This window comes from Cryptomeria japonica, chromosome 5, assembly GCF_030272615.1.
Source record: "Cryptomeria japonica chromosome 5, Sugi_1.0, whole genome shotgun sequence".
Lineage (NCBI taxonomy): Eukaryota > Viridiplantae > Streptophyta > Pinopsida > Cupressales > Cupressaceae > Cryptomeria > Cryptomeria japonica.
Window position 1 is genome coordinate 200,243,217 of NC_081409.1, and position 16,307 is coordinate 200,259,523.

The following is a 16,307-nucleotide window of genomic DNA, read 5'->3' on the forward strand; positions in this document are numbered from 1 at the left end:
CTTTGTTGTGGATGGTATTAAAGGCAGTTCTTCAGATGATGCTTAAGCTATGCTTGGAGCAGGTATTGTGGACAGATGATGAGTTATGGAAAGGGCCAAAGGCCACGTAGCCATCAGATCATCACTAGGTGCTTCGGTGTGATCAATCCAAGTGAATGGAAATTCCATTATTGAGCAAAATTATAAAAGATAAGTACTCTTTATGTTTGAATAATGCTACATCATTGAATATTGAATCATGTATTGACATTTCCCTTGACTATCATTATCTCTCTCTGGAATGCTTCCAAGACGAATCAGAGATTGCATTCAAGGAAGGAAGATTGCTTGCATTTCTTCGTAGAGGAAGAATCAACATTCAGAGGGAGTCTGACATATCGTCAGAAGTAACCTTGGACGAAGAGATCAAAAGGTTGATATCTGCTTCAAAGGGAGCTTGACATTTCAGCTTCAGAGGGAGCTTGACAGTTCAGCTTCAGAGGAAGCCTGACATTCCAGCTTCAGAGGGAGCCACGTCATCATGAAGATTTGGTTAATGCATTTTTCTCTGTGATGGAGAAATTTGAGGTGAAAGCCCTTGTTAATGAGTTCTTCTCTGTGAGGGAGAAGATTGAGGTGCAATCCCTTGTTAATGAGTTCTTCTCTGTGAGGGAAAAGTTCGAGGTGCAATCCCTTGTTGATGCATTCTTCTCTGGGAGAAGTCTGAGGTTAAAGCTCTTGTTCCACCCTTTGCGAGTAGGCATGGTGGAGATGCATTCTTCTTTGGGAGAAGTCTGAGGTTAAAGCCCTTGTTCCACCCTCTGTGAGTAGGCATGGTGGAGATATATTCTTCTCTGGGAGAAGTCTCAAGTTAAAGCCCTCGTTCCACCCTCTGCGAGTAGGTATGGTGGATCCACCCTCTGCGAGTAGGCATGGTGGAGATGCATTCTTCTCTGGGAGAAGTTAGAGGTTAAAGCCCTCATTCCACCCTCTGCGAGTAGGCATGGTGGTAATGCACCCTTCTCTGGGAGAAGGTTGAGGTGAAAGCTCTCTTCCACCCTCTACGAGTAGGCATGGTGAGCCCACCCTTTGCGAGTAGGTATGGTGGGTATCATGGAATAAATTCCATGATGTGCTTGTTCGCCCTCTGGGAGTAGCTATGGTGAACATATTATTCATGGGAGTAGCCATGGTGGTAGTCACAATGTGACTTGGTTATTAAGAAGGAATACTCCCTAGCTAAGAGGGAGTGATGTTGTGTAGCTAGGTCGGATCCCTTCTAGGGCCGACCTAGTGCACAAAATGCCAAGTGGCCTATCGGCCTTGGCATTTGGATATCTCAGTTGTATGAGTCTAATTTGGGGCAGGTCCTATTTGGGCGAACCACTTATGTGTAATTTATGATTAAGTTAAATTTAACTTGCAACTAAGGGAGACTCATATGTAACTTGTAATATATAGGTGTGATGCTATCCTTGGCGCCAAAAGTATATGGCCAACTTGAGGTCTATTAGGAGGTATTGATTCAAATATATGCAAGGTCATGATTGCATCAATAGATATGAATTCAATAACATGAAGGACATGTAGTGTGCTCGGGGGTGACGATAAGAGCTTATCGTCTATGGTTGGGAAGGCAACAGATCTGATGTTTGCCTATGGTTATCGAGCACTACCATAAAATCAACAAAGAGAAATTTCCAAGATGTATGTAATGTTCCCACTTTGAAATACAAGTTAATGGTAAATAATAATAATAAATTTAAAATTAAAATATACAAGTATAATTAAATATAATTAATTTTTAATTTAGTAAATGAATGGTCAAAAGACATGAAATGAAAAGTTGTGACTCCCTCAAACATGGGATATTAAAGGGAGAAGAGAACCTCATTCGAGAGGAATAATTTCGGAATCAAAAGTGCAGATCAGATTTAAATAAGTAGTGCAGATCTGATTGTGAAAGGTTGTGTCCCTTTCAAAGGGCAGAAATAATGAAGAGTTGCACTCTTTCAAAGGATGCTAATAGTGAAATGGCGTGTCTCTTGCCAAAGGGCATACATGATGAAGAGGTGTGACCCCTCCCTCACATTGATATATACAATGGAAAGGAATCAAAGCACCCAGTGAGAACATGATTGATCAGATCAGATCAGGACTGTTATTAAGTTACAGGCAGTAACATCCTTGTTCTTGGTGGTTTGCATGGGGATTCGATTAATGAAGAGACCACAAGGAGTACACCATTATTACAGGCAGGTTATTCAGTAAGCAGCTACAGCAAGTGGTATGAATATTTAATGAAGTTCTGTGCACATGTGAAATGAATATATTTTTACAATGAATATAAATACGTAATAGAACAATATGTAGATTTACATATCCATAATATAATAAACACAAATACAGAATGAACATGTTTATGTTTCGATAATTTTAGATAATTTTAGATATTCATAATGATTGTGAAATGACTATATATCTATATCTGTGAATTGGTAATGGACATCAAACAGTCCTTGAAGAAGAGAGCATAAAAGGAGAGATCGAATCTGCAATTATCATTAAGACAAGGCAAATTCCTTCTCTGGGTTTTCCTATTAAAGAGATAAAAGTATTCCTTCTCTAACCCCTATCTTATTGGCTGAGAATTGTAATCTAGGGCAAATTAGGGCATTTTACAAAAGGGGACATTACATTGTAGCTGAGAAGAGAAAGAGAGAAAGAAAGGGAGCAGATTGAGCAACCAAGGCTGCAAATGCAAGAAGAATTAGCTCAGGAGGAGAGAGATTTAGAGCCATAATCCAAGTGAATTTATGTCCAATTGACAAGGCATGAGATTGAGTCTTGGAAGGAATGACCTTCAAGAAGGAAGTTCTTGGATCAAGCAAGAATGGTTCTTGTTGGTATGTAGTGACTGATCGTGCTGTTTGGCTTAAATTTTGGCGACTTTGTCATCCATGTTTTCCCCATCAATTGATGGGGGTTGTAGGGGTGTAATGTTCCCATTTTGAGACATTTCCAATTTTTGCCCTAAAACAGTAATTCCAACTTAGAGTGATTACTGCGTTATATCATAAATGTAAATTTATCTAAATTGATGAAATTTTATTATAATATTTAACTTAATAATTCTATGAATAATTCTGAAAAGAGAACTTATCTTGATTTTCTGCTATGTCATTACTGATTTCAGAATTCTTCCTTAATATTGATTTTGACTTGTCTTTCTCTCCCTCGATAGATCCTTATATATGATCCGAATTGCTAATCTGCTTATTTGATTCTCATTCCCTATAGCCCCCTTCCATTTCATCGTGGTTCCTCCTTAAATATCATTGGAGGGTTGTGTCTTTTGTGGCGGTCACCTTCTTGGCAAGAGTGGTGACTCTTCAAGGTTCCTTATCTTAATTAAATCACTGTTATCCACATCTTGACTGATCTTAATTATCGGTTGTTAAAAAATTCGCTGCTTAAGGTGGATTTCTGCCCCTTAACTTTAACCACTGCTTGTCAATTATTCTATGCTCTCCCCTTAGAGGCAATCACACTTTTCCACTTTTTAAACACATGCCCTTTGACTTTATTTCAAGGGAGTCGGCTTGAAACAATTTTTAATTTATTAACCTTTAAACAAGTCAACTCCCAAATTAATTATGCCCAATATTCGTTCCTTTATTTGGGTTGGACTTGCACTTTTTACACCGCCTAGTTTTTGAGTATTTAAGCTGCAATTAATATGTATTTTGCTCTAGTCTTATGTGGGGTATGACAAAGGGGGCAAAATTTTTCCATTATATAATCAAGAAGTCGGTTATTATTTTGGCATGTAAACCGACCTTTATTAACGAGCAAAAGGCATGATAAATAAGTGACTGTGTAATGTAAAATATCATTAGAGTGGAATTTGCTCTTCGTTGGATAATAGATAAAAAGTGGATGATTGTTTCTATGTGGATGTGCCCACATTTGAGTCAACCATATTTAATCTCTGTGTTATTTTTAGCCTTTCTTATTCTGCAATATAGATCGTAGAGAGATGATGTTTAATAAGTAGTATGGAAATGATGCACGAGCATCTTGTCTGCTCGTGATAGAACGGGAGCATCAAAATAGGGTATGGACATTCATCGTAGAGAGATGATGTTTAATAAGTAGTATGGAAATGATGCACGAGCATCTTGTCTGCTCGTGATAGAACGGGAGCATCAAAATAGGGTATGGACATTCATCGAATGGTAATCTGATACCTGGAAAATGAAGAGATATTTCAGATTAATGAATAAATATAGAGGTACGTTAAACAGGAAGTGTTATAACTAAGGGAAGAGTACTGTACCGACATAAAAGGAAACGCCTCAGGCTGAACCATAACCAATCCAAGAAGGAACTACATTCGAAATGTTTTTATGTGAAGACCAAAAGAAAATGTGGCAACTATTAATAGCTAGACAAAACATCCTTATCAAATTGTAAGGTTGGGAAATCAGTTATGGCGTGCGTGAAATGAAGACAAAATGCCTTAGAAAAAGGTCGAAACTCCTTTCATTGAATGGTGGGTTAAGTTACTGCATAGAAATAAATCTCAAATTTATTGCAATCGTTTAAATGATTGAAACGCGTGCCAGGAGAGAACGACGGCATACATGTAAAGACATTGATTGAAACAATGAATCGATGGAAATAGATTATTTCATATTATATAAAGAGGGAGGCATAAAGTGACAACAAGTTGGAGGTAGCAGCCTAGTAGAAGGAAGGGAAGTCGTGATCAAATTTATAAGTGTGGCTGCGAAGAGAGAGAACCAGTAGAGGAGGGGAAAAACATGCAAGAAAGAAGAGAATAGAAAAGTTGTGTAGAAGACTAAGGGAAGGCGATATAAAGAAAGAGGAGGTTGCGTAGTATGGAGGGAGATATTAGGTGGCTTGTGAAGGTTAGAAGAGTGAATGCATGGGAAAGGATGGGTGTGTGGCTGTTAAAAAGTGTAAAAAAGTGAGAGTTGAATGTTGAAGGAAGAAAAGGCATGTGAGTTGGGTTGCGCAAGGAACATAAGAGAAGTGTGGATAGGATGCAGGGAGGGAGAACTAAATCATTGTGTGGGACAAAGATGTAAATATCTTAATTAAATTTTTTGGTCGAAAATTTAAATAAATTGGGAGAAAAAATTAGGAAAAATCCTGTAAAAAATGGGGAAAAAATCGACAAAATTATGGAACGTTTGAAAATATATAATTTCTTTAAATATAAATATATTAAAAAATTATAATTAAATTCACCATCATTTTTTATTTTGATTCTTAAATAATAAATATATTAAAACGATGGATGCGTGGAAGCCGTCGCCGTCGCCGAAATCGCGTGTTTTATTTTCGTCGCCGAAGTCGCTTTTAGGGTTGCAACTTGCAACTTTTTTTTCCGCATTTTTAAATGAGATTTTTCAGTTTTAAATCGCGTTTTATTGTGATTTTTTGCACCCTAAAGTCGCGAGTTTGTAAAGAAAATCGTCTGCGATATAAACAGTGATTAAATCTTTTCCGCAATTGAATCGCGATATCGCGATTTAGCCCATTTTTTCACGATTATTTTATCCTTGGTGTGGGAGAACGGAAAATACGAAGGTAACGCTGTAGAGTTGTGTGTGAAGGTAGGATAGGTAGAGAAATGGTGGTTTGACAGCTCATGCATTTTATGTAGAGATAAAGTAGATAGAGAGAAGACGAGTACATATGAGGGTGTAACCAAAAATTTGTAAGATGAAGAAATGTGTGGAACAAGTAGGATAGGCGGAAGAGGTGAATCGTGTGGGGTATCGAAGCAGAGCACAAAAAGTGTGTTGAAATTCTGTATAGAGGTATTTTGTAGAGAAGAGAAAGGCCAGTAAGAGGGCCATCTTTGTAATGTTACTTTGAATTTAATAGGATCTTTGTGTTGCAAATCATTCTGTGATTGTGAATCAAAAATAGCATGCGTAGAGTCTGCTTGTATCTTGTTTGAGTTTTGTGTTTGGAAGCAAGTGGTTTGTCCTTATTGCATCAAGAAGTTAAAGTTTGTATGTCAAATCATTATTCAACTTTACATGAAGATTAATACTGCTGAATAGGGGAGGTGCAATTCGAAACGGGATCATTTATGATTGGAAGAATGATAGTAAAATGGTTATAAAATGTTCATCCAAATTCCCAATGACATGAAAAGTCAAATTTGTTAAAGGAAATCTGATTTTATTGAAGGTTATAAGTGGCTGCGAAGTGGGAGAACCGATAGAAGAGAGGAAAAACGTGCAAAAAAGAAGAGAATAGAAGAGCTATGTAGAAGACTAAGGGAAGGTGATAAAAAGAAAGAGGAGGTTGTGTAGTATGGAGGGAGATAGTAGGTGGCCAGCGAGTTAGAACGGTGAGTGCATAGGGAAAGAATGGGTGTGTGGTTGTAGGAAAGTGAGAGTTGAATGTTGAAGGAAGAAAAGGCACGTGAGTTGGGTTGGATAGGACGCGTGCAAGGAGAACCGAATCATTGCGTGGGAGAAAGGAAAATACAGAGGTAATGCTGCAGAGTACTGTGTGAAGGCAGGATAGGTAGAGAAATGGTGGTGTGGCAGCTCATGCATTTTATGCAGAAATAAAGTAGACAGAGAGAAGACAAGCGTAGATGAGGTGGTAAGTGACAATTTGTAAGCTAAAGAAATGTGTGGAACAAGTAGGATAGGCGGAAGAGGAGAATTGTGTGGGCTATCGAAGCATAAAATAGAAAGTTTGTTGATGTTCTATATAGAGGTAATTCGCAGAGGAAGAAAAAGGCCAATAAGAGGGCCATCTTTGTAATGTTATTTTGAATTTAATAAGATCTTTGTGTTGCAAATCATTCTTTGATTGTGAATTAAAAATAGCATGCAGAGGGTCTCTGCTTGTATCTTGTTAGAGTTTTGTGTTTGGAAGCAAGTGGTTTGTCATTCTTGCATCAGGAAGTTGGAGTTTGTATTTCTCATCATTATTCAACTTTATAGGAAGATAAATACTCCTGTATTGGGGAGCTGTAATTCGAAATGGGATCATTTATGATTGGATTAATGAAATTAAAATGGTTATAGAATGTTCATCCAAATTCCTAATGACATGAAAAGTCAAATGTGTCAAAGGAATTTTTCATATAGTGCGCCAAGTGCCTACACCAATTCAGGTGGAAATTCTTTTGTCTGGCCCATCAAATGCAAGTAAACTCTCTATAGTTTCTTGGCCAAAATTCAATAAATTCGATTGTATGATATGTCCAATAAATTGAATTTAGAACTTGAGCATCATGATGTAAATTTCCATGTATCCATAAAAACGTATGACAAACTCTAACCATTGGGCAAGATATAGATGAAGGCATGGATATGTCCTTTTTTAGTTATTTGTGGGATATTATTATTATATTAATGAGCATAGATGACCAAAAGTAGGTCAATGGGACATGAGAGTACACAAATTTAAAATAGAAAATTCTATTACTTGAAAGATCCTATAGAGGCCCACAAAGGAGAAGAAACACAGTCCAAAAACAAAGGAATATAAAATACAATATAGCTGTGGATCACAAATATAAGTGGTCAATAATCTAATACAAACAACCAAGTAGGGGGAACAAGAACCCCAAAGAACTTAAGCCGAGGAGAATTGGAGAGATAGGCAAGTCTCATTGAGTATCATTGTTTGGGCTTGAAATGGAGGTTCACCTATAACATTCTCGATCAATATGAAAGGATTGCCTAAGGCCAAGAAACTTGAGCTGGGGGATTCTAAGAGGAATTGAGTTACTACCTTTGGAACTACACCTAATATTTGATGTCAAAGTTAACTCCGGTAGCAGTGAAGAAACTCATAATATGCATCATCCTCATGTCTTGGGGGTGGCTAGAGATGAGTTGATCTATCTCGTTGAGAAAGAGCTAAACTGCAATGGTAGGAAGAAGCAAAACTATGCTGCTAAGGGGGAATTTGTTGAGGCGCAAGTTGTGAGAAATGCCATCACATAGGTTTACTTGTGTCTATATGTGAAGTAACAATATCCAAGGGATGTTTAGAGCCATAAGTCTCTTAGATGGGATGGAAGGAGGGAGGTGATCAATCTAGGGGCTCTAGGGTCTCAAGATACCCATTGTAGGGATTTGTTAAGAGTGACGACCCTTGGTAGATAGAGTGCCAAGCATTTGTTGGTTTGAACATCTAAAGAAATTAGAGAGAATATTACTTGAGAGGCAACAATATCTCCTTTGGATCTCACAGAAAATTGGGGATTTGAAAATGAAGTGCTCCTTGATCTCCATGCCCGGGGGCAGCAAAGACAATAGATTTAGTCTTGGCGAAGAATACGATGATTTGTCTCAACTCATAGATGGTGGGAACATACCCTTAGTTGGCCAAGGGAGAATCTCAAGCTCTTTGATCAATGATGTTGGAGATGGTGAGGACCATAGATGAAATACTCGTAGAGTACTTGGTGACTTTTTTTGAAAAACTTGCGAGTATTTACACCATTAACTCGCATAGAAAAGTTACCAAGTTTTTGGCGAGTTTTGCACAAAAAGTTGACGAGTCTCTGGCAAAAAGTCGGCTACCTAAAAAAAGGGGCCCAAACATGTCAAAAAATTAGATAATTTTTTTTTCAAGTCAGTCTCATTCTCTTCATTAGACTATATACATGAAATATAACATTAAGTGCAAGTCACATTTCAATATATTTCATGTATGTATTGGCAGGATGTTTGAGAGCGGTTTTAGATCTCTGGGAGTTATAATGCAAATTCTAGGTTTTAGAAGATCTTTTAAATTTTCAGACAGTCAAATTTCAATAATCAATAGGCTCCTATCAGCATTCTCTCGCTCTCTCTATCTCACTCACTTTATCTGCCCCGAATTTTAGACCTATTTATCTCCCTATTACTCTTCTAAACCTTCTCTCTACCACTCTCTATCTCACTCTCTCCTCTCTTCCCCAAGATCTAGATATATCTCTCTACCCTTCTCTCTCTCACCCTGAACCCCACGAGGGGTGCTACCCTCAACCTCATTTTGGCAAGGTGGAGGAGCCACATCGGACTCCTAGGACTAGACCCTCTAGTTCTATCTCTCGATTCTCTCCCTTGGTTTTTACTTGAGTTGGGAAGAGGAAGATGCAAAATGTTTTGATGTAGTATTTACTTTTAGTTTTACAAAAATAATTTGCTATTTCATTTTGTTTTGGTCTATCAGCCATTAGTATTCCACAAGAGGATGCCATTTTGTATCCAACTTGCATTTAAATCAATCAAATACATATAGACTCAACTTATTTCTCTCGTGTACTCATTCATTGACTCATTGGATGCATCTCTTCATTGAATTTTGCAAAAAAAAAATGCATTTCTAATTAAATTTAAGCAATTTTTTAAGTTGCCGAGTTTTCACCAACTTTTTTTTTTCGGGCCTCGGCGAGTTTTTTCTTTTGGCAAGTAGTTCAACTATGGTGACGACAACATAAGATACCATTATGCAAGAAATGGTCTATGTAAAAAGCTAAGTTCTAACTGATTAGCATGGGAGGGGAGGTCTAGATGACCTAGATATATTGCTTTTAATTGTCCCTTTTGGCAATTCTAATGATGGTCTCCTTTGAACGAAGTAGCCAAGTAGGAGTGGTGAAGGAATACATGAAAGGAGTAAGTCTATAAATGGAGATATCAATTAAAGGAGCAAGTTATTCTTAGAGTACCGAGAATGATGGCACCTAGTGGAGCCCAATGAAGCAATCTACGTAGAGGAATGAAGAGCTTAGTAAGGATACCTTGCACAATCGAAGTTAAATGCTTCGTGGATGTAGGAAATAAGTTGAAAGATAGTCTCTAGACATAAGGTTTTGGCAATAAACTTAGCTTGGATAATGCTTTGAGGAACAATTTGCTTGCAACAAAGCATGGGTTGTAGCATGAGAGTTTGAATCATCTCAATATGGGCCCAATTGCTGGGTCCCAAGCTAGGCCCCCAAACTTTAGACCCGTACAAAACTATAGGCTTGGTGATGGCATCAAAAAGATATCTTCAAAGGGATAATTTGGAATTGGACTTGGAAACATTGACAGTTAAAGACAGAAAGAGGCATAAAACTTGCGAAGGCACAAATGAGAGGTAGGCTTCATGTGTAAGCTAATGTGATCTCCATGGCTGCTCCTCAAATATGAAAATTGGACCCTCAAATATGTATAAGCTAATGTGATCTCCATAGCGGCCCCCTTGTAGAAGAGTTGGAATCTAGAAAGACAATGTTGGAAGATGTTGAAAATCATGACCTTAGTTTTAGCAAGGTTGACCACAAATTGCTGAAGCTCACATAAGCAAGCAAGGGCATTAATTTTCCATTTTAGGCCATAAGTAGACGAGAAAAGAGAGCAACATTGTTAGCAAACAGTAGAATGGCTGTGACTACCTTGTGTAAAATACAACCATCTTCCATACGAGTATGCTATTGAAGAAACTCTTCCAACTCATCAATGTAAATGTTGAAGAGGGTTGGTGAGAGGACACCCTTGTCTGACCCCAATGGTATTATTCTCACAAAGTTGGAAAGACTACGAGGAGTATGAAATTGCCAAATTAGTTGTTTCATAAAGCTTTCAAATTGCGGTAATGAAAGAATAAGGAATGCCAACCTTGTGCATACTTTGGCAGAGCAGGTGTCTTGGAAGTTGGAACTGAGTCAAAGGCCTTATTGAAGTCTATGAAACAATAGAAGACCGTGAAAGACTAGTGATGAACCTCCTCAATAAGAGCTTGGAGGATAAAGATGTGGTCAAAGGTCACATAATCTCTCATGAAGTTGGCATGTCCCTAAGTTTTGAGATTCCTCTCTCCAAGTGCTCAAAAGATTGTATGCTAACAATATAGCATAAATTTTGGCACATGTATGCCCAATCATGATGGTCATGTAGTTTTCAAGATTGGATAGATCTCTAGATTTATGAATTATGGCCAAGATTGAGGAAGGTTTGAACAAATCACTTATTCAGTTTTTTTCCAAAGGGGTGGCCAGGGGAGCCACACCAAATTTGATGAATTCAGCTTGGAGGCTTTTGCAATCTGCTGCTTTGCTGGTACATAGCTTCAAAATAGCTCTCTTGATGCTACTCTTGCTTTGGCAGCCTGAGCTCTTTTGACAAGGCTAGATTTTTGAATTGTCATGATGAGATCTTTGCAAATCTATTTGTTAAACATATATTTTGAGGGTGATTTTCTTGTTAATTCCACATCGCCTCACATTAGCACCTTTAAATAGGAAATCATAATATGAATTTCAAATTTTAAATCTCAAGGTTGTCATAGGCAACCCTGATTAATTTTGATTTGACATGAGAAATCAATGCTTGGCATATATATATAGCCATGTTTGTGCCATGTGTCACCCCCTATCTTCCAATATTACATTGTCACCTTCTTTCCAAACTGGTGTTGACCTTGCTCATCGAAAGAATCATTTGAATCCTTCTTGCCATAAATTGTTCCCAATAACACATTTCTTAACCATTTTTTGATCATGTCAGATTTGTCTTTGGCATCGAGTTCCCTTTCATTCCCTTCTCGTTATGGTCTACTCCTGAAATCCTCATGCCTTTGTCAATCTTTGTTCATTTGTTAGTCTTGGGTATTTGGAGGATTATATTCAAACCAGAAGCCAAATACAATAATCCAATACTTAGCTAATGATTATTAGTCATCAATACTATAGTTCCACGGGGTTTTTGGAGGATTATATTCAAACCAGAAGCCAAATACAATAATCCAATACTTAGCTAATGATTATTAGTCATCAATACTATAGTTCTACGGGGTTTTGGAATCGGCGATGGCTTTTGGGGATGGGGTTGGGGACTATGTTCCAAAATTTGGGGACATAGGCACAAATATAATAAAGTGATTGAAAAAATAGCTATAAAAATATAAGAAATAGCAATTTTTCTATTACATAATAGTTAACTGCACACAATAGACACTACGAGGTACTACGTTGGCATCAAATCAAAGGGTATCCTGAAATATTGGAAACTCAATCTTTGCATTTTATGGCTGTTATTATATTATTATTTAAACTTTGCATTTCATAGCTCTTTATTTATTATTATTTATGGGGGAATATGCTTAAAAGATTGTGCAGAATTTTATCTACCCATACTATGATCAATAATTTTGTATACTTCCTGAAGGAGTAATATTTAGGTGAGTACTTGTGATGATAGTATAAATATGACAATGGCTATACCAGGAAATGTTCATAATCTTTGCATTTTAATATTTTCATTACTGTTTCTTCAGGCTTATCAAGTCTTCTGATATTCACTTCTTATTGCTCCTCTCTGGCTTTCTAAGATTGGATTTTGAATTCACAGAATCTTTGCATTATACGACTATTTATCATTTATATGGGCATCTCGTCAAAAGTTTATGTTGAAGCAATTAGTAATTTTTAAAATGGTTCTCCAGGTGGCTAGAAGTAGTTTGACCATTTAATCTTTGATGGTATTGCATATTTTATACCTAATATTGATCATTATTCTCATCCTGTGTAATTAGTGTTCTACTAAAGTTTGTTTAAGAAAGATACAAACCAGAGTCACTTGACTTGATATACTGTTCGATTTGCTTTATTCTCACTTTCGTTTGTCGTGAAAAAGTGATGTGCACTATTGACATAAAAAAATCTCAGTAATAACCTACTAGGGTTAAAGTTTGCACTTAAAGTTTTGTTAAAAGTATTTTAAAAAAAGCTGAATGACAGTTTTTAGGGTGGGTGGATTCCCTGCTGTCCCTGGGAGAGTCAAAGGATGCTCAGGCATTCCCTGGCTGCCTGCTGCAGCAGAAATTGGCCCTGGGGATGTTACCCTCACAGTGGCCATGGAGTGGCCTCCCTTGCCATCCTGGGGATGGCAGGAAGTCCCCTGGTTGCCTTTTGTTGGCGAGAATATCGCCAGGAATGCCCCCTGCACAGCAGGGACATCCTGGTTGTCCTGGTTGTAATGTCCCTACTGTGAAATACAATTTAATGGTAAATGATAATAATAAAATTAAAATATAAAAGAATAATTAAATATAATTAAGTTAATAAATGGTCAAATACATGAAATGAAAAGTTGCTGACTCCCTCAAACATGAGATATAAAAGGGAGAAGAGAACCTCATTTTAGGGGGATAATTTAGGAATTAGAGGTGCAGATCTAATTTAAATAAAAGCGCAGATCCGATTGTGAAAGGTCGTGTCCCTTTCAAAGGGATAGAAATAATTAAGAGTTGCACTCTTTAAAAGGGTGCTGATGGTGATAGGGTGTGCCTCTTGCCAAAGGGCATACATGATGCAGAGGTGTGACCCCTCCATCACATTGAGAGATATAAAGGAAAGGAATCCAAGCATCCATTGAGATCGCCATCGATCAGATTAGATTAGAACTGTTATTTAGTTACAGGCAGTAACATCTTTGTTCTTGGTTGGAGATGTGCTTAATATGTATGCTTAATATGTATGCTTAATATATGAAGCCTGATAACGTTCTTATGCAGAATTCAGTAGTAATATTAATTTTGACTTCAATATGTATGACAATCATACTTGATTTCATATCCATAACTCATGAATCAGTTGGAGAGAAATAGATTGCAATCAGAATTACATCAACATCACAGGCGGATCAGACTTAAAGACATAGACCTTCAGGAAGCCACACCAAAATTAACTAATTGCTTATAACAACATCTGGGTATGTATGATTACCAATGAATTCCTTATGCAGATAGAAAACACATACAAATAGATTAATAAGCAAATATATACAGAAGTTCGATCTACACTCTGATCTGAATAAAAAAAGAATTAAAAGGGAGAATACTTGAGCAGAACAGAAAACAATAAAGGGACCGGCAAACTGTTTTCCCTTTAAGAAGATAAAGGCATCCTCTCTCTAACCCTCCCTTATCAATTGAGAATAGTAATCTAGGGCAATCCCAAAAGGGAACATTACACTGGTAATGTTTCCTTGGAACATTTGATTAATTCTCAAGCCGCCAAGCTGCTATCAGGTGCTGATGATCTGAACCAAATATTGGGTCTCTGTCAGCACCATCTCATCGGGGGTATAAATCACATAAAGCTCCTGAAAACTGAAGCCAATGAAAGCATTATTCTCTGAAGTTCCAACTTTTCTTCGAGTTGCCCACTCACTTTTGCATGATCTTTCCATTATACCAACATATTCTCCCCTGCCAAGAGCACACTTAGTGCACAAATCTAGAGGTCAAGAAATCTGACTTTAGAGGTCAATAAATTTGACTTTACTCACAATGACCAATTGAGTCACTGACCCATTCGGACTGACTGGCTGACTTGGACAACTTACTCTTTTAACTCTTATTATTCTTTGGTAGGTCTCATCAACCTGGATTGCAACTAACCTTGTGGATCGTTAGGGGTGAATAGAAACAAACAGTTTTTTGAAAGGGAACCCTAATTTTAAGGGACAGCAGCTGAAGAACCTACGGGGATCCAGGTGTTAACAAGCAATCTTATTATTTGGAACTTGAGCTCATATTAGTTCTTTTTCTTCTGTTACAAGTTACTCCCATACAGTGTGAGCTGACAGTGATGCTTTCTGTTAGTGGCGGAACTGTCTTTATTGCTTTCTATATCTACAATGCATGCTTGCACTTACAATCTGTATAAATTCATCACTTGACAGATTTAGAGTCGAAAGCTAAACTTGTAGGATTTAGAATGTTGTGCTTCAATCATTCATAAACACTTGGGCACTTTGCTGGAATTAATTGTCTTTTATGTGACTCTTTCTGGCAAACCATCTTTTCTTGTTTTTCATATGTTTCTACATTGGCGTTGCTTGTCATTAGATCCAGAATTAAATAGGAAGAAGATGCTTATTTAAAATGCTATTTTAATCATTTGTTAACGCATGGACTTTTTGCAGGACATAATTGAATTTTTTGTGCGACACATGGTCAATGATAGTTTGGGTGTTATTTGCAATGCACATGTTGTTCTGGCAGATCTAAGTGATTATGGTGCACTGGATGAAGGTTGTCTTAAACTTGCAGAGTTGGCAGCCATGGCTGTAGACTTTCCTAAAACTGGAAAGGTAGCAGTGATGCCACCCAATCTGAGACCCAAGCAATATCCAGACTTTATGGATAAAGAGGATCTTATTTCTTACAAGTCAGAGAAGGTTCTAGGTAAACTGTATCGCAAAGTGAAGAATATGTTTGAAGAAGAGTTTGATAAACATAATTGTTCTGCTGGCTTTGTCAATGCATCTGAAAGCTTGCCTTACGATACTGATTTAGAAGTTGATGGGTTTGAAAAATTTGTTGAAGAGGCTTGGCTACGCAAATGCTCGTATGATAGACAACTTCATGCTTTGTTAGGTCAGTTCAATGTTAGGAAAGAGGGGGAGGTTGTCACTGGACAGATCTCTTCCCTCTCCAAACACAATAGCAGGCGGCAGGGTGAAATCAAGGATAGGCTGCAGAATGCATACAAAGCTTTGCGAAAAGAATTCCGGTTGATTTTCGAGGAAGCAATAAATTGCCAAAATATGGATTCTTACGAACAGTCCAAATATGAAGCCAAAGCATCTGCATGGTACCATGTAACGTATCATCCAACATGGTTGCAAAAGACCATGGAACAACTAACAGAGCCAGATGATTCTCCCAGTGCTCCTCTTTTGAGTTTTGCATGGATTTCTGTTGATTATTTAGCCCAAATAAAGCTGCGGAAGCTCAGGCCAGATGTGGATTACAGCTCAGCAATAAGATCATTTACCACCTTTCTGTTTGGTAAGTCATAAATGGATCAGTCATATTATTAGTTCATATTAGTTCAACTAGCCTTCTACCTAACCATTAGCATGTCAAGCATATTGGTTTGGCAAAACATGGGGAAGTTCTTGTATAAATAACCACTGGCCAGCAAGGCCGCTCTGCCATTACATCAGGCTGATTCTTTTGTACCTTCTTAGGAAAGAGATTTCTTAATCACTCCTTGTGTTACTGTTGTTTGATGACTACGGACATATTTATACATATTACTACCTATTCAGGCACATTGATTTTAATGAGTTGCGTTAATTTACTGCCAGCTTTGGTGGAATAACATGGGACAAGTTTTCCCTCTGCCATTGTAATAAATCTGCCTCTATTGTACTTTCTTAGGTAAGCTAGTTTTTAATCATTCTTTTGTTGCTATTGTTTATTTATTTTAGTCCTTTCAATTTATTTTCCTCATTCATGTGGTTAATGTAACTTGATATATCTTTTACTATGTT

General features: G+C 37.4%; 1 protein-coding gene across 1 annotated transcript in view; it reads left to right on the forward strand.

Annotated features, from left to right (window-relative positions):
- Positions 1-16,097, forward strand: part of LOC131072831 (RNA-dependent RNA polymerase 6) — a 30,087-nt gene extending 13,990 nt beyond the window's left edge. Inside the window, exon 2 of the mRNA XM_058009110.2 lies at positions 14,952-16,097. Coding sequence (XP_057865093.2) covers positions 14,952-15,830 — 879 coding nt within the window. The 3' untranslated portion in view covers positions 15,831-16,097. The remainder of the gene's footprint in view (positions 1-14,951) is intronic.
- The last annotated feature ends 210 nt before the right edge of the window (positions 16,098-16,307 follow it).